General features: G+C 39.4%; 2 protein-coding genes across 2 annotated transcripts in view; one reads left to right on the forward strand and one right to left on the reverse strand.

Annotated features, from left to right (window-relative positions):
* The window catches only part of LOC124535191 (protein unc-80 homolog), a 36893-nt gene extending 21739 nt beyond the window's left edge, over positions 1 to 15154 (forward strand). The window contains exons 44-68 of the mRNA XM_047111292.1: positions 109 to 357; positions 429 to 558; positions 644 to 784; positions 871 to 1064; positions 1173 to 1318; positions 1399 to 1593; positions 1673 to 1868; positions 2173 to 2391; positions 2695 to 2840; positions 3810 to 3993; positions 4991 to 5152; positions 5226 to 5429; positions 5713 to 5829; positions 6270 to 6404; positions 6720 to 6843; positions 7498 to 7707; positions 8582 to 8766; positions 9322 to 9487; positions 9825 to 10004; positions 10788 to 10904; positions 10975 to 11091; positions 11402 to 11553; positions 12749 to 12906; positions 13329 to 13426; positions 14399 to 15154. Of these exons, the coding sequence (XP_046967248.1) occupies positions 109 to 357; positions 429 to 558; positions 644 to 784; positions 871 to 1064; positions 1173 to 1318; positions 1399 to 1593; positions 1673 to 1868; positions 2173 to 2391; positions 2695 to 2840; positions 3810 to 3993; positions 4991 to 5152; positions 5226 to 5429; positions 5713 to 5829; positions 6270 to 6404; positions 6720 to 6843; positions 7498 to 7707; positions 8582 to 8766; positions 9322 to 9487; positions 9825 to 10004; positions 10788 to 10904; positions 10975 to 11091; positions 11402 to 11553; positions 12749 to 12906; positions 13329 to 13426; positions 14399 to 14517 (4044 nt within the window). The 3' untranslated portion in view covers positions 14518 to 15154. The remainder of the gene's footprint in view (positions 1 to 108; positions 358 to 428; positions 559 to 643; positions 785 to 870; positions 1065 to 1172; positions 1319 to 1398; positions 1594 to 1672; positions 1869 to 2172; positions 2392 to 2694; positions 2841 to 3809; positions 3994 to 4990; positions 5153 to 5225; positions 5430 to 5712; positions 5830 to 6269; positions 6405 to 6719; positions 6844 to 7497; positions 7708 to 8581; positions 8767 to 9321; positions 9488 to 9824; positions 10005 to 10787; positions 10905 to 10974; positions 11092 to 11401; positions 11554 to 12748; positions 12907 to 13328; positions 13427 to 14398) is intronic.
* Positions 15155 to 15215: 61 nt separating this feature from the next.
* Positions 15216 to 17199, reverse strand: LOC124535262 (nucleoporin NDC1). Its single transcript, XM_047111400.1, has one exon. It carries the CDS (start codon positions 16957 to 16959, stop codon positions 15262 to 15264), a length of 1698 nt encoding a protein of 565 aa, XP_046967356.1. The 5' UTR covers positions 16960 to 17199; the 3' UTR covers positions 15216 to 15261.
* Positions 17200 to 17562: the final 363 nt, after the last annotated feature.

Below are 17562 nucleotides of genomic sequence, written 5' to 3' on the forward strand. Positions count from 1 at the left end.
GTACTGTTATTTGGCGGTAGAATAATTTTTGAGTGGGTGGTATCTACCCAGACGGGCTTGCACATAGCCCTACCACCAAGTGTATGTAACGTGTTTATGACGTTGCAGGTCATATGGGGTTGTCTTGTGGAAGATTCAGCGCTATTCCTACGTCATGTGCTAGAAAGACTAACCAGGGATCATCAAGATGAAATGTTCAAGCTCCTTCGCCACTTGATCAGATTTATTCCACGATTGCCGCAGCAAGCTGCCTTCGCTTTATATAACTATATAATAGGCTATGTGATGTTCTATGTACGGTCACCTCATGAGGATGGACAGAGACTTATAGGAGCCGCATTGTCAATTTTGTGGATGGTAATATTTTTACTATATATATTATAACTATTATTCATTAATAAATAATTAGGAATATATGTGATTTATAGGTAGTTCACAGTGTACATGGTATTATGTTCAAAGATTTAAAACAAATATTGCGCAAGGAACAGTGTGACGCCTCAATATTGCTCACTGCTAACGTTCCGGCTGCCAAGAAAATAATAGTACACGGTCCGTGTGAGTATCAAAGTGTAGGAATAAAAAGAGCAATCATTCGTAAGTATTAACTATTTATTACATTGCAAGCGCTTATCTATTTTAGCGGATAACGAAGGCAGCATACCTTCTCAATTCCCAGTACAAGAAGATACACAATTTTGTCAAATTTTAAGAGAATCTCTTGATTACTTTGGAATACCTGAGAGATTACACGATGAATACTTCCTTGTTGATTTTAAAACGCGTAAGTATGAGTCATTGTTATTATTATGAACTCATTTAAGCGTTGTTAGTTTTTGTAAATAATATTAATTAAAAAAAAAACTTCAGGTCAAATCCACAACCCTCAAAGCTATGTACGTGACCATTACTTCTTCAAACGCTCCCAGTATCCTCAATTGGGTCTCGTACACATGGAACCAGAGGAAGCTTTCGAAAAACTACAGCAACAGGAGCTTTTGCACAAATTTGTTGAAACAGGAAAAGTTCTGTTAACTTGGGCTATACTCAAGAATGTGGATATGGTAAGTGATAGGAACTACAAATATACACGTTATAAACGCACATTTATCGTAAAAAAAAGAAGGAAATTAATACAAGATTGTGACGTAATATTTATGTGATTCTTTCAGGTTGTCCAACGTGTAGTATTCCTCCACGACGAACTCATGAAGCTGCCATCGTTCCCGAGAAAAGCCCTCGAGGCCGACCTGGCTTTGTACAGTCGGGGACCTCTGGGCTCAACATTGCTTGGACTGGATGTGTTACACAAATTCATGTATGTACTTGTTAGCTTATTGACGCGTAAGGAATATAAGTCCTTAGCCATATATTTTCTTATTTGCCTTTATTTTTCAGGTGGGTCCGTCTCATAGCTCGTATGTTTGAGGCGATGGCGGGGAATTTCACGTCATCAAGAGATATACATTTGTTTTTAAATGTTCTAAACGGCGCTCTAATGTTGCATAGTGAAGATTCACTAATCCTGCGATATGTAATAGCTACCTATGTCAATGCCGCATTTAATTTTAAGAATATATTTTCAACTAATGGGTAAGTAAATTAGGCATCATATTTCACATCATGTCAGTAGATTCTTACAACTTACAATAAAATATAAATAAATTTTCAGATACCTCCTTATAATGCCAACTCTGTTGCAAATATACTCGAATTTCCAAACGAATAAGCTAGTTACTACCACTATAGAGTACGCCGTGAAGCAGTTCTATTTGTTGAACAGAAAACCTTTTATATTGCAAATGTTTGGTTCAGTTTCCGCCATATTGGACACTGATGAAGAAGCAGCATATGGGGATGCTAGCAAAGTATGTTTAAATCCATTCAAATTTAATATGAATATTAATTTTTAAATTTTATTTAGGCTGGAGAATGATATTTTCTTCTTTGGTTTTGGAACATATACTATATAATCCTATCAAAAATTTCAATTCGAAGTAAATTCGAAGTAAATAGTTTTTGTTTCATCCTCAATCTTTGGGTGAGATCATGGGATTATAAATCATCTTTAAATGATAATAATAATATTCTTTAAATACTAAATATCTGCTAGCTATCATCTTATTTTCGGTTTTTACGACGACATCTGTATTTCGAATTATTTTTGTACAGGTACAATCGAGTTGCCTTTTTAATCTCTTACTGAGCTTGGAAACTCCCTCCCCCGACCCCCTCCACATAGCGGAATTAATCAAAGAAGAGAAACCATTAAAGCCAATCGACTTCTGCTACAGAGATGAAGATGAAATGGTTAATGTACTCGATTGTATCAGCCTCTGCGTAATGGTCGTGTCGTATTCTGCTGAGAGCATGAGAGGATACCAAATGCTAGTAAGTTGGTTAATATAGCTTGGATAAAAGAACTATCAATACAAACAATTTGAATTAAGAGATAATCAATTGCATATAATCAAATATATAACTATAAATCTGGGTTGGTCTTTTAGTAATTATATAAATATTACTATTACGTTGAGAGTAAAATAGTTTACCGTTTTAAATTAAATGCCTGGGCAGTATGATATGTCGTTTTTGAGTTACAATCGATGTTAAAATTTTTGGTATAATGTTTGAAATTTCAAATTGTTTTATGATATGTGCGCTTAACGTAAGTAAGGATTATTTTTTTAACAGATAATACTCGAGGCCATACTTCCGTGTTACGTGAAGCAAATACAACTACCAACATACAATAGAGAGGGCAAAACAGAAAAAGAAATTATCCAACAACTCGCAATCGCCATCAAAACACTCGTCAACAATTGCGAAGGACTATCAAAGTTAGTGACTAATTTAGAATATTCACACTTGCAAGTACATTCAACTCGCACAGTTAGAACTAGCGCGCACTGGTGATTTTTGTCACGGTGACTGTTTAATCACTCTTGTCGAGTCCATGAATATGTATGGAGTTGCGCGTACGTTACGACGTGTGACAATTGGGTGACATTTGTGTCCGCTAACGATAATTTTGTCGCTCTCGTCGTCAGTCTTGCACTATCGGCACTTTGACTGCCGACTTTGGCGCGCCCAAATGGCGTCACCATCTATTCAAAACGTAAACATTCGTGAAGACGATACTGATAATGATGTTCTAATAGAAGAAGTGGAAAAGAGACCAGCTCTTAATGATAAAAAATTGAAAGAGTATCTAGATATTCACGTGAAAATTAGTCTTTTTCTGCCGAGTCTTCACTCCACGAGCGCACTCCACTTTGGAAACGTGACGTGACAATGACAAACACTTAAAAGTCACCGTGACAAAAGTCACCAGCTCGCGTTAGCAGTTAAATAGTATTATTCTAATTATTATTATTATTATTATTACAGCTTTATTTATTTCCACACAAAAATTATAATTAAAAAAAATCAACAAAATACGTAACATGCAAATTAACTAAAAATAAAAAAAAAATATAACAATCTAATTTAATTATTGAGCATTTCGCGTGCTATTGTATTGTCGTGTGGACCCCCTACGGGTAAAAGCCTCCTCCAAGGAATTCCATCTTTTTCTATCCCTGGCAGCAACCATCCATTCCTGGCCAGCCGCTGCTATTAGCTCATCTGCCCATCTTGAATATGGCCGGCCTCTTGCTCTTGTACCTTTTGGACCCAACCAATTTTGTATTCTAAAGGTCCATCTGTTGTCCATCATTATTCTAATTATAAGTACATTAATTTAAAATATATAAAGTGCGAGCCAAAGATCTCTTGAATATGCTTAATATCGGTGTGTGGCGCGGTAGGTCGTACAACGGGCCGTACCGCACGTCGCCGGAGCACAAGGGCTCGTCGCAGCGCGGCTGCGCGCGCTCGGCCGCGCCCTTCATGACGCTCGACATCCTCGACGACGAGTCGCACTCGCGCTACGTCAGCGACCACTCGCGCCTGCCGCCGCTCGCCGACTACACCGGCACCGAGGACTCGGAGGTAGCTGAATGACTACAGATTACCACTCAGATGTCCATTACCCGTTACATCGACTCGACTTTCGGCGACCTCCGTGGTCGAGTGGTGTGTACACCGGTTTTCATGGGTACGCCACTCCGAGGTCCCGGGTTCGATTCCCGGCCGAGTCGATGTAGAGATTATCATTAGTTTTTTACGTTGTCTTTTGTCTGGGTGTTTGTGGTACCGTCGTTGCTTCTGATTTTCCATAACACAAGTGCTTTAGCTACTTACGTTGGGATCAGAGTAATGTATGTGATGTTGTCTCATATTTATTTATTATTTATTTTACTGGCCCGTCCGAGTATGTACTACCCATTCATTAAATACTCTTCAGCCAAACAGCTATGATTAGTAATGTTGTGTTTCGGGTGATTCAACCAGAATAACTCCAGGTACAAGTGATATAACATCTTAGTTCCCATGGTTGGTCTCGCATTGGCGAATGATTAAAATTTCTTACAGCGCCAATAAGCCGTTTTGCCACTTAACATAAGGTAGGCCATTTTCTCGTTCGTCAAACTAAATAAAAAAAAGTCCTAACACTTTTGTCATTTTGTAGGTATAATAGTGTTGATAAAGATTACGTGGTGATTTATTTTTGTTTAAATATAAGTAACGCGCGAAAGGTCCTCTCGTTGAGCGTAAAGGTTTGAACATATATACTTGGTGGTAGGGCTTTGTACAAGCCTGTTTGGGTAGGTACCACCCACTCACCAGTTATTCTACCGCCAAATAACAGTACTCAGTATTGTTGTGTTCCGGTTTGAAGGGTGAGTGAGCCAGTGTAACTACAATCACAAGGGACATGACATCTTAGTTCCCAAAGTTGGTGGCACATTAACGATGTAGGGAATAGTTAATATTTCTTACAGCGTCATTGTCTATGGGTGATGGTGGCCACTGACCATCAGGTGGCCCATATGCTTGTCCGCCAACCTATACCATAAATAAAAAAAAAACATATTTAACTTTACAGTTAGTTCGTGCTGAATATCGCCGCCCCCGTGACGTATTACTGTCACTGGTGGGTGAGTTCATTGGTCGCGCTACCGCACGTCTCTTAGACATAAACGGATCTAAGGGAAGTGGCGGTTCTGAAGGAAAACCTGTCGAACTTCTCGACTGCAAATCACATGCGGTAATTTTTTTTTATTAGTTATTTATTGACTTATGCAAAATAAAGAATTACCTTTAATCTTGTTACTTTTCAGAGACTTGCTGAAATAGCACACTCGCTATTAAAAGTGTCTCCATACGACCCTGAGTCGATGGGCTGCCGTGGTCTCCAGCGGTACATGACGCAAGTTCTTCCAGTCGGTGACTGGGCTGATGATGCTCTTAGACCTGCACTTATCATGATCTTGAGACGACTTGACAAAGTGTTTCTTAAAATCGCTAAAAAGCCAAGCATAAGGGTGAGTTTTTAAAAGCATACTTATGTAAATAGTATAACTAGAATGGAAAATGTAAATCATGTCGTGCTTTTATAATTCTCAGTCAAGATCTATTTGCTTTGTGTTCGCTAAAAGTATTGAGCTTTTAAAAGGGTTACTGTGAGGTTATAATTTCGCGGGGGGTGTAATAAAAGAGTAAAGTCAAGTTTTTAAATAACATTTTAGCTGGTATCGATTTGAAATAATTACCAAAATATTTCGAGGAAATAAAAATATGTTGACGGAAACGTCCATAAATTTGCAGAGAAATACAGATTGGGATTCAGCTGCAGTTCTACTCAAAGGCGTTTTTGAGACGATGTCGCGATGTCCATACATTATGCACTGGCAACAAGTGAAAACTCTTCTCAATACTGTACAAGTAAGTAAAATTATGTCATATTTCTTCGGATTCAATAAGGCCCAATTTGGTTAATATTCGCATTTGGGTTTAAATCAATTAAACTTATATAATTTATTATTTTAGCCATTAACACTAAAAAAATGATGAGAGTCGAGATGGCCCAGTGGTTAGAACTCGTGCATCTTAACCGATGATCGCGGGTTCAAACCCAGGCAAGCACCGCTGATTTATGTGCTTAATTGGTCTTTATAATTCATCTCGTGCTCAGCGGTGAAGGAAAACATCGTGAGGAAACCTGCATGTGACAAATTTCATAGAAATTCTGCCACATGTGTATTCCACCAACCCGCATTGGAACAGCGTCGTGGAATATGTTCCAAACCTTCTCCTCAAAGGGAGAGGAGGCTTTTAGCCCAGCAGTGGGAATTTACAGGCTGTTGTTGTAATACTTTTTCCAGGCGCTGATAGTATCAGACAATAACAGCGGAGAGAATCTTTCATCAGCGACAGCTGCTTTGATGTCTCAACCTCCGCCTCCACATTTTTGCAGTACCGTTGTACGATTAATAGCACTTCAGGTTATCAATACTGGGGTTAGTATTAATCACACTCATTATAAAATAATAAAAAATTAAATTACTTTTATTAAATTAATATGGCCCAGCAGACAGAACATGTCAATATTGTACGCTGAAGATATATGTACGCGCAAGCACTTCTGATTTGTCATGGGTGAATTTGAATATATAATTCCGAGATGAATTATAAATATGGATATTATAAAATAAACATAATATAGAAAACGGCAATTGTCAAATGGGAGAGAGAATATCCCACCAAGCCGTACTGGAGATTCTTGGGACATTTAATTTAGGGTTTTTTTAATCTACATACGACATTTGTTACAGGATAGTTACTCGCTCGAGCAAATGTGCGGTGGAAGTGCAATCTTCCCCTCGGCCGAGAAAACTGAAAACATGCTTATGAATTTATTCATGCCACTATGTCTAAGAGTCGGAAGCGGTAGAAAAGGTAAAATCATATTTATATAAATCCCGGCATACCGACGCGAATACGTTAATTTTAATAAAACAAGTCAACCATTCGTACCAGACTAATTTTTGGATAGCTAATTATCGTCGAGTAGCCATTCACGAAAATCACCTTGCCATACTTTTCCGACAATTCCTAATGGCCACGCGCCATACCACTGTAAGGGAGTAATTTTTTTTTTCGCCAAACGATTTGATTCGGTATGGCGGGCTGTAAGCCACACCCGAGAAGTATGGCATTACGCTGCCGCCTACTTCTTTTTTTTCGACTATCTAAAAATACAAGCATTTTTGTGGAACAAATCGTTCGACACTCGTTATTTTTCCTACGCGTTCGATTAAAGCCCACGCGATTGGGCCGCCGGTGCGAGCGCTACGACCATCATTTTCCTTTTTGCCTTTACGTAATTAGCCCCTGAAGAACCGCCATACTGGTACATATGACCAAACGTTTATTCATTATCATCTCCCGGTCATGCTTTGAAAGCACTCATCTTTATACTTGATAATTTTATCGATTATCGTATTGGTACTTTAGTTTTTAGAATGTTACCATGCATCATGAATGAAAAAATTATACATACAATTTCGGTATATGGCAAACTGACCGCGTGTATCGGTGTACCGTGCGCAGACGTGCCGCCGCTGCGGCAGTCGGACGTGTCGTACCTGGTGTCGGTGGTGGTGAACGCGCTGTGCCCGCCCGCGCCCGCCGGCCAGGCCGTGGCCGCCAACTCCAAGCTGGCCACCGACGCGCGCGCCAACTCGCTCACCTTCACCGGCAGCCGCGACACGCGCAACACCACGCGCCTCTCCAACCACCTCTACAGGATCGCCTTCCTCGGTCCGACGCTCGACATTGATTATGTTAGGGGTTGTCCATTAATCACGTGAGGCTTGAAAGGGGGGGGAGGGGTTTGATAAAAATCACTAAAATAACACAAGGGGGAGGGGGGGGTGTAGTAAGATATCTCGTGTATTTATTTTTTCGTCTAATGCGCGATTTTTAAACAAATATGTTCCTTAATTTCAGAATAAAATAAGATTATACTTTATACCTGTATTTAAATTAAGATAATATTCAGAAAATTTTAAGATTCGTTGTAGGCACTAAAAATACACGTGATGTTGAGAAGGGGGAGGGGGGGCGGTCTTAAACCTCACTACGTATCACCAATGGGGGAGGGGGGGTTAAAAAATGCTAAAAAAAAGATCACGTGATTAATGGACAACCCCTTATTATATCAGCAACTATAATTGAATAAGGCTTAATGTTAGAGAAAAGTCGATTTTTTAGAGGAAGTCGTTTATGTGTCCGTTTCTATAATAAAATTCCGCAGAAATTTTTAACTTTGCCGTTTAGTAAATTCAAATCGTTTGTTAAAAATACATTGGTAGAAAAAGCATACTATTCGATACAAGATTTTGTAGATGATAAAAAAGCGTGGAGTTAATTCCACTACGCGTGGACTTCCAAGCAGGATACATTAATTGAAATAATTGTATTTAATTAACATGACGTTGTATTTTTTAAATGTTAAAAAAGAGTAACTACTGAGTTTCTTGCCGGTCCTTCTCGGTAGAATCTACTTTCCGAACCGGTGGTAGCTTCACTTAATTGTAAAATGACGATTCAAAAGTGCTTATAAAGCCTACTTGAATAAAGTTTATTTTGATTTTGATTTTTTTATTTTGATGTATCTATGGCATATCCGCAGCTCTGAAGGTGCTGTGCGCGTGCTTCACGAGTGAGCTGTGCAGCGAGTGGGGCCGGATCGCGCGCGCCATGCGCGAGCTGGGCCGCCGCAACGAGGCCGCGCACCACCTGTGGGACTTCCTCGAGCACGTCGTCACCTACCGCACGCCGCTCTACGTGCTGCTGCAGCCGTTCATCGTGCACAAGGTACGTACCCGTGTTGTGATGGTACGTCACATATTTCTTCTTTTTTTTTCGAAATGTGTATTGCTGTTGGCCCTATTGGCCTCTACAGCGTCATCGGGTGGGGTAGGCGAGCTAAATGCTCAGGCCTAGTGATGGGAGCCCACTGAAGGGCTCAGAATACGCGCATCCTAAGGGTGCCTCCTATGAGGCCGGACCTCGGCTTAGGACGCCGTCGTCGACTCCAGGGAGGAATAACGTGTGCATTCAACGTCGTACGCCTAGGCGCCGACGTGTCGGTAAATAGGGACCTCGACCCCGCCGGCGGGCCGATGTGTGTTGTCTGTACCTATCTGGGTAGTGTTGTCGGCAGTGAGTCTGTCGATGGGATCGTGTAGGACGTGCTTAGGACGCCTACGGTACGGATAGGACATATTTCTTCGCTCAAAACTCAGATGACTGTTTCATCCCAAAACAATTTTTCTTTAATGAAATAATATTAAAAAAGCCTCTTTAAAGAACACTTTATGGAATACTAAAATGCAATAACCCCATAGTATTTTATTCTGTCACCTGCAGCTCTCTCAGCCACCAATCGGCGACCACGAGCGTCACATGCAGTTCGTGGTCCGCGAGCGCGTCCGCGGCCTTAAGCTGCCGGCAGCGCGCGCCCGAGGCGCCCTGCTCGCCGAGCTGGCTCGCGAGCTGCGCTCCATGCGGGACACGCACGACCACTATAAATTCGGTGAGAATGGCCGCGCTGCTTTTTATTATGAGACATTAGTTTTAATTTTTTTTTTTTATGGTATAGGTTGGCAGACGAGCATATGGGCCACCTGATGATAAGTGGTCACCATCGCCCATAGACATTGACGCTGTAAGAATTATTAACTATTCCTTACATCGTCAATGCGCCACTAACCCTGGTAACTAAGATGTTATGTCCCTTGTGCCTGTAGTTACACTGGCTCACTCACCCTTCAGACTGGAACACAACAGTACTGTTGTTTGGCGGAAGCCCTCGCTTTGCTTTTTAGGCGATACTACGGACACGATTAAAGTTGGTACGATGTGTCCCTCAGAGCAAATAGCGGAGAGCATCGGGCAGGGCGGCGGCAAGCGCGCGTCGGAGGCGGCTCCGCGCGGCGCGGCGGCTGACAAGCAGCAGCAGCACCGGCCCTCGCTCATCTCCATGCTGGTGGGCCGCGCGCCCGCGCCGCGCACGCCCGACCACCCCGCCGCCACGCTGGCCGCGCAGAGAGGTTACTAGCCTGTTATACTCCATGTTGACGTACGTACGTCACGAACGCGCGCATCTTAACCTATGATTGCGGGTTCAAACCCAGGCAAGCACCGCTGATTCATGTGCTTAATTTGTCTTTAGAATTCATCTCGTGCTCAGCGGTGAAGGAAAACATCGTGAGGAAACCTGCATGTGACCAATTTCATAGAAATTCTGCCACATGTGTATTCCAGACGTTAGTTTTAGACGTTATGTCATCATCAACATCATCAACAACCAACAACATAGACGTTATGTCATCATCAACATCATCAACAACCTGTATATTCCCACTGCTGGGCTAAAGGCCTCCTCTCCCTTTAAGGAAAAGCTTTGGAACATATTCGACCACGCTGTTCCAATGCGTGTTGGTGCACATGTAGCAGAATTTCTATGAAATTTGTCAAATGCAGGTTTCCTCACGATTTTCCTTCACCGCTGAGCACGAGATGAATTATAAAGACAAATTAAGCACATGAATCAGCGGTGCTTGCCTGGGTTTGAACCCGCAATCATAGGTTAAGATGCCCGCGTTCTTACCACTGGGCCATCTTGACTCTTACGTCTATGTATTTATGGGAAAACAGTAATCGCCCGGGCTATTGCTCGAGAGCCTCCAAACCTGTTTGGCTCCTTTATATCCCGCTCCGTTGAACCGAACTATTATTTGTCTACGAAACTGAGCAGGGGCTTGAATTGGAAGACCTGATTGATCAAATTTGTTTATATCTTTTAAATAGAACTTAAGGAATCCTCTTTACAGAATCGCTATCGAGCAGTTCGACGACAAGTCAACCGGTATTTGATTTGCCGAATAATAATAACGGCCGATACAGTGACAACGGAAATAATAATGTTAGCAACGCTAATGCCCACTTAGGTACGTAACGCTTTGAATAATTTAACTTAAGTTAACGGTACAATTCTAAACGTGTTTTTGAATATAACAGGAGCGCTAAACAACAATTATGGTGGAGAACAAAGGACTGCAGCCAGCACCCCGCCGTATGGAAACATACAAACAAAATTGCGCTTCATGTCGTCTGTGGAGTTCAAATTAACTTCTGGTAATTAAATCATAATCCTAAATACTCTATTCTTTTGAGAATTTATAAAATCGATTAATATTACTTTTGCATTAAGTACTTAACCGAGCCGAGATGGCCCAGTTGTTAGAACGTTTGCATGTTAACCGATAATTCCGAGTTCAAACCCGGGAAAGTACCATATTCTAATAAGGTGTTTAATGTGTTTATAATTCATCTCGGGCTCGGAGGTCAAAGAAAACATCGTGAGGAAACCTGCATGTGTCTAATTACGTTGTTGTAAGTACTTAGTAGTTTAACTAGTGTGCATAACCTCGTGGGTCCGTCGCAGGTGAGACGTCGCAGACGCCGCTGTCGCCCGTGTCGGCGCCGTCGGCGGGCGAGTCGTGCGAGGAGGGCGACGAGCGGCCGCGCCTGCACCGCGCACACGGACCGTCCAAAAAGACATTCAAGTTCCGCCGCAGTCGCTACGCCAAGCCCGAGGTACTCCCGCGATTGTAATCAAGGGCTTCGCTAGGTGAGGAAGGGCCCCGGTGCATAGACAAAGAATCGGGCCCTCGCCCCCTCCTTTCCCATCCCTCTTTAACTAATAATTACCCTTTAAAATTATAGATACCAAATAAGAAATCTTGTGTGGAGGGTCGTGATTTTCTAGCTACAGAAACTAAAGGTAGTTTAAAGGGTCCCCTAAACTCTGGGGCCCTGGTGCACTGCACCTCCTGGCTCTACGATAGCTACGCCACTGGCTTCGCTCCAATCTAACACGGCTTTATTTGCAATGGACGCATCATTGCGCCATAGCCAATTGTAAAAACGAACGCTAAGCGATACATTATAAGCAGACAATAGTCCGAACATCGCGTATGACACAAAGTGCTTCTATCGAAGCTCCCTTCCTATGGGCTTCCTGGGAAATGATGCAATTGGATTACCAGCTTTTTATCAGATCGGAGCATCAAGGTCGTTGACGACGGTCGCTCTGACTTAAAATTCGTCAATGCTGGTGTTCCACAAGGCTGCGTTCTATCACCCACTCTGTTTCTTCTGCATATCAATTATTTCTTGCAAATCAGACACATTTATTGCTATGCAGACGACAGTACCGTTGATACCTTATACACCGATCGAGCTAATATTTCTCGGGATAACGTCGAAGAAAACCAGAACGAACTTGTGTCTGAAATCGAGTCTTCGTTAAACCAGCCGGCTAAATCTAGTCCATTTCAACCCCAAAAAGACGCAAGTTTGCTGTTTCCGAGGAATTGTTCGCATTAATCCCGGCTGCTGAATTTCACCTTCGGATATCGCATCGAAATTCGAAGTTTCACCCGCACCACCTCGATGTCCGAAAATCCACAACAGCGCGATTTGTAAGACATTTTCTGACTCGATCACTTTGTGGAACCAGCTCTCGCCAGCGGTTTTCCGAACCCATACGACTTGGAAACCTTCAAGAAAAGAGGCTACTCCTTCCTAAAATCCAGCAACGCGCCTGTAAAAAAATAACATACATAACAGTATCATGCTGTACACTATGAGTCTGAGTAATCGATGTCAAAACAGATGATTTTCAAGTTCAGTCTCAGTTTGCCCAATTCAGCGATGTAAACTTATAAATAGGGGATGCTTAGCTGGTTGTATAATTATGTAAAGTATATCGGAGTGTCGCGTGTGTCAGGCGGCGCGCGCGCGGCTGGAGTCGGACGAGTGCTCGTCGCCGGCCGCCGACGTGACGCCGCGCCGCGCGCGCCCCGCGCTGCTGCAGCCCGCCGCGCCCGCCACCGACACCTCCTACGACAGCGAGATATCGCAGACCTCCTCCACATCCGGATACAGGCCAGTCGCACACTTGCATCTAAACCATCGCCTCCCCGCTGTTTCGCAATCTACATAATCTTTAATGACCTCCGTGGTCGAGTGGTGTGTACACCGGTTTTCATGGGTACGCCACTCCGAGGTCCCGGGTTCGATTCCCGGCCGAGTCGATGTATGTAGATTACCATTAGTTTTCTATGTTGTCTTGGGTCTGGGTGTTTGTGGTACCGTCGTTACTTCTGATTTCCATAACACAAGTGCTTCAGCTACTTACATTGGGATCAGAGTAATGTATGTGATGTTGTCTCATATTTATATTTAACAAAAATTGTCTAAATAAAAAAAAAACTGTATTATTTCCTTGACTTTGGCTCATACGATAGTTCGATATGAAATAAAGTATGTCGTCGTGGCGAGTATGCTGACGCTCGTCGTCTGTGCAGAGAGAGCTACAGCCTGCAGGCGTCCATGTCGGAGTCGCCGGGCGGGTCGGTGCGCGCGGCGCACAGCGACTCGGCCACGCCGCACGCCAGCCCCGACGGTAATCCCGCACCGCGCTCGTATGTACCGCGCCCGCCTACGCCCGCTCCCGAAGCCTTAGCTCTCTTTCTCTCGACCCCTCTCCCTCATCCTAGCACGTTTTATTTTTATTTTGAACTCGTGTATCGATATAAAAATCTGTGTTCCTGTATCAATAAACTTTTGCCGCTGAATATATTTATGAATAAAAAGCATGTACAAGTTAAGAATAAGTAAATTTAACAGAAGTCCTTGACATTACTTAACTTTAACTTAGAATTCTAGAATTGTGTTCTGCCAGTAGATTATATTATAGTATCATTACCGCCTCAACTTTACAAGCGATTCATGTCCCCATAATAGCTAATTATTGAAATAATTAGATACACACGTTTTCTCTACATTATTCATTCATATATTCTAATATTTATGAGGACAAGTTAAAATTAACGAAGATGACCTACAAAAGTTTTTAATTACAGAACACGATTTATATTATCTGAGTAAAACATTAGGTAGTCTTTCGAGGAAACATCCTGAATATTTTTGACTCTTGTTTCATATTGTTTATTAAAATTAGATAGTGACCAAACATTTTACAGTTATAATTCTTCCACTTTTATGATCTCTCTAAATTTAACCCAGATTGATTGTGCTTGTGTTGTAGTGACAAACCGATTCCTTAACAATAATCACTATGCAACTATTGCATACTAGAGTGAATGAATGTTTATTCCCATTACCGTAGTAAATTTTGTCCACATATATTACCTAAACTTACTAATACTACTTTTTAATAATTTTTATAAAAAATTTAAAAAACCAAAGAATCAACAAAGAGTAAAAATTTATTAAGACCATTTTTGTAGGAAAGAAATTACAAAACTCAAATACACAATGCAATGTCAGAGATCAGTAATAATATAAAATAGATATATCCAATTTTCCTTATAATCGGATACGTTATTATTGATCGATAAAAAATTAATTTCAGCTTCTTTGAGTTGTGAATCAGCAACATCCTCAGCGGAACGAACCGCTTTGCTTGGAGCAGCCAGCCAACGATCTTTACTTCTGAGCAGCGATCTACGTGACGAAGACACACTACTTTAAACTGATATTCAATCCATAGAAAATTAGAGAATCTTTAATTTATTTCGCGTTAAAAATACCTGATATATCTCATATTAAAACTTTGGAAAATCAATTTACATAATTACCATTGAAAAGTTTTTTTTTTTACATTATACAATCTTTATGTAAAGAATTTAAACTTTTTCCCAATAATATAGAAGCAGTGTTTTACAACTGCCCTTTTAAAGAATTTAAACCAAAATACAGTGTTAGATTCTTTATATTATGTTCATACAATTTCTTGTTTTATTTCTCATGTTATCCTGTTGTTTATTATTATGTATGTAATACATAAAAAAATATAAAAAAACTTGCAACTATCAAAGATTGGGTCTTGTAGTTGATACTGTTATAATATAGTTTATTGTGTGTAATTAGATGTATTACAATTAATTTGAAAACTGTTAATAGATATTTTTGTTGACCTTGTGTGTTTTATTTTTTAAGCAATGACATATATTTATTATAAATTATAGATAACTGTCTTCATTCAATAACTTAAACACAAACATATTAGGTAATTGATTTTTACATACATTACTAGTTAATTAATATTCCATTAGCAATAATATGCCCCTGAAGAAAATGTATAACATCATATTATGTAGCAAATTATAGAAAGTGAAAGAGTATAAGAAAATATAAAGAGATACATATGTGTAATAAAATTGCCATAATATCAGAAAAAAGTTTATTTACTAAATACATACATACATATCACATTTATGCCTCCTTACATGATAAAAATGATTGAACAGCAATTTGAACATCAGGCTCTAATGGGATCTCATGAATAAACTTTGAAAATGTCATTATAATTTTATACAAACTTCTTTTTACTGATGACAGGAGAGCATTTCTAATTTTAACTGCAAGAACATCATTTAAAATATGTTTTCTAGGTACAAGACCAGCTTTTGTTAGTTTGTCTAAATTTTGCTTAAGATAAATTAAAGTTGATAAAACTATAGGTAAGTCATTTTGTACAACACCATATTTGTCTTCCTTTAATGACGCTGATACGATATAGGCTAAACCTTCGCATGTCCATATAACTGGCTGTGCTTGAATAAGAATAAATTTCAGCTTAGTGTCGACAAGTTCTCCAAAAAAATAATTGATGCCAGGTTTTTGAGAAAGTTTAACAAGGAAATTTTTAAATTCCAATTTCATAGCAGTAGCAAAAGTATCATCCACCTCATTTTTGTTGTGATCTTTCAGCTCCAGTAAATGTGGTGATTGAGCCATATTTCTTAATGATCTTGAGTAAACAGAAGGTGGTGTTACTGGAGCGATTGCATTAAAAGTTTTTCTACTGTTTGTATTTTCAGCTTCAACTGAATGAGAATCATTATTAATTTTGTCTAACTCACTATTAAATTGATTAATCATTTGCAGACATTTCTCCAGCAAGTTATTCCAGTTTCTTGGATGGCCACCGGGTTGGGATAGAGTAAAAATTTGTGAGCGTCTAGCATAATCCATAAGTGACATGTATTTTAAGTCTTGAGCACCCAAATAACCAGTAAATTGTAATCTTTGTGATAGAGCATTGTTTAATGTGAACTGGTTATCACCTTCAATTGGGAACTTCATTGGTTCTGTTAATACTATGTTAAAAACTGTTTTCATGGTGTATATTGAAATAAAATATAAACTTGTATAAAACCATAGTCCAATCCAAATACCGGAACTTATTAAATTAAAAATATTATCCAGTGGAGGGTCTTCCAAATATAAACTGTACACCTCAGACACCACATTTCTAGGCTTATTACCCCATACATAGTAAAAAATGCAATAGTATATTACCGGTGTTACAGAATGTTGAAATCCCATTGCCACTATATTACTTATCACAAGTTTAATCTGCTGAAATTTTTCCTGATAAATATGAGGAAATGTCAGTACTGTAGCACTAAACAAGTGGGCAGTAGTAAAGTAGTACAATCCCATCCACATTCCTCCAAATTGCAGAAATAGACTTTGTTCTGCCAGGCATTGCCCATCATAAGTGTCACACTTCTTCTTCAAGATATTAAAGTTGCTTTTAGCCAATGAAGAATATAAACTCATAGTGAAATAACCATTCAGAGCATAAAGAGTGCTGAATATAATGTTTTGTACAGAAAAAATATTTAAAAACATTGAGAATCTTGTAAAGTATTTTGGTACAGGAACCGAGAAATAACTCCCATATAAATATGCTTGAAAGAATGATACTAGTCCGAGGAGTATAGCATTTAATGCCATTTTCCAGCTAAAAATATCATTAAATGTAGAAGTTATCCATGATATCGGGTGAATTAAATCGACTTGAATAAAAAACACTAAAACAATGGCAAGAGAAATTTGTAAAGTTATATTCCATACTACTGCCTTTACTAAACGCTGCGAAAATATTTCACTTTTTGTTTCCATACTGACTAATAGGTTACTTTTAGTTCAAAGATTTCTCCATATATTTTGTCAACGAAGTACAATGAATTACTTTCTTGATCCTTTAAATAATTGTTCTACTATTTATTCTTCTTAGTCTTGATACCTCTATGCTCACAAAAAACTGTACTTAGTTAAATTATAATATTGTTTTACTAATGCATTTCAGTGCAAGAGATATAAATTTTAAAATGTTTCGGCTTGCAACCGCCGTATGTCAAACTGTCAGTCTAACATTCTTCTATAATTAGAAACCGGTGGAAATATAAAACGAAAATATTCAACAAATATATATTGGGTAACATTTATCAATTATATGAAAATAGTATTTATTATTGATAGTAAATAAATGTTTAATAATTTAATGTTCCTAGGTAATCATTTGTTATTTCGTATCCTGGGATATAAAACAACATAATAAACTTGAATTGAATCAGTGTTATACCTATTTATTTCTATAAATAAGAAAAATAATACAAATTCTATAATTAAAGATTTTTTTTCATTAATTATCTTATATGATTTTATCAGGGAAATAAATGTTTATAGTCAGTCTGTGGGAATAGATTTGTCACTATTTTATTA

Source organism: Vanessa cardui, chromosome 14, assembly GCF_905220365.1.
Source record: "Vanessa cardui chromosome 14, ilVanCard2.1, whole genome shotgun sequence".
Classification (NCBI taxonomy): Eukaryota; Metazoa; Arthropoda; class Insecta; order Lepidoptera; family Nymphalidae; genus Vanessa; species Vanessa cardui.

What these genes read in the sequence shown, in the direction of transcription:
- LOC124535262 (XM_047111400.1), bottom strand. Translation starts at nt 16,959, where the DNA reads ATGGAAACAAAAAGTGAAATATTTTCGCAGCGTTTAGTAAAGGCAGTA.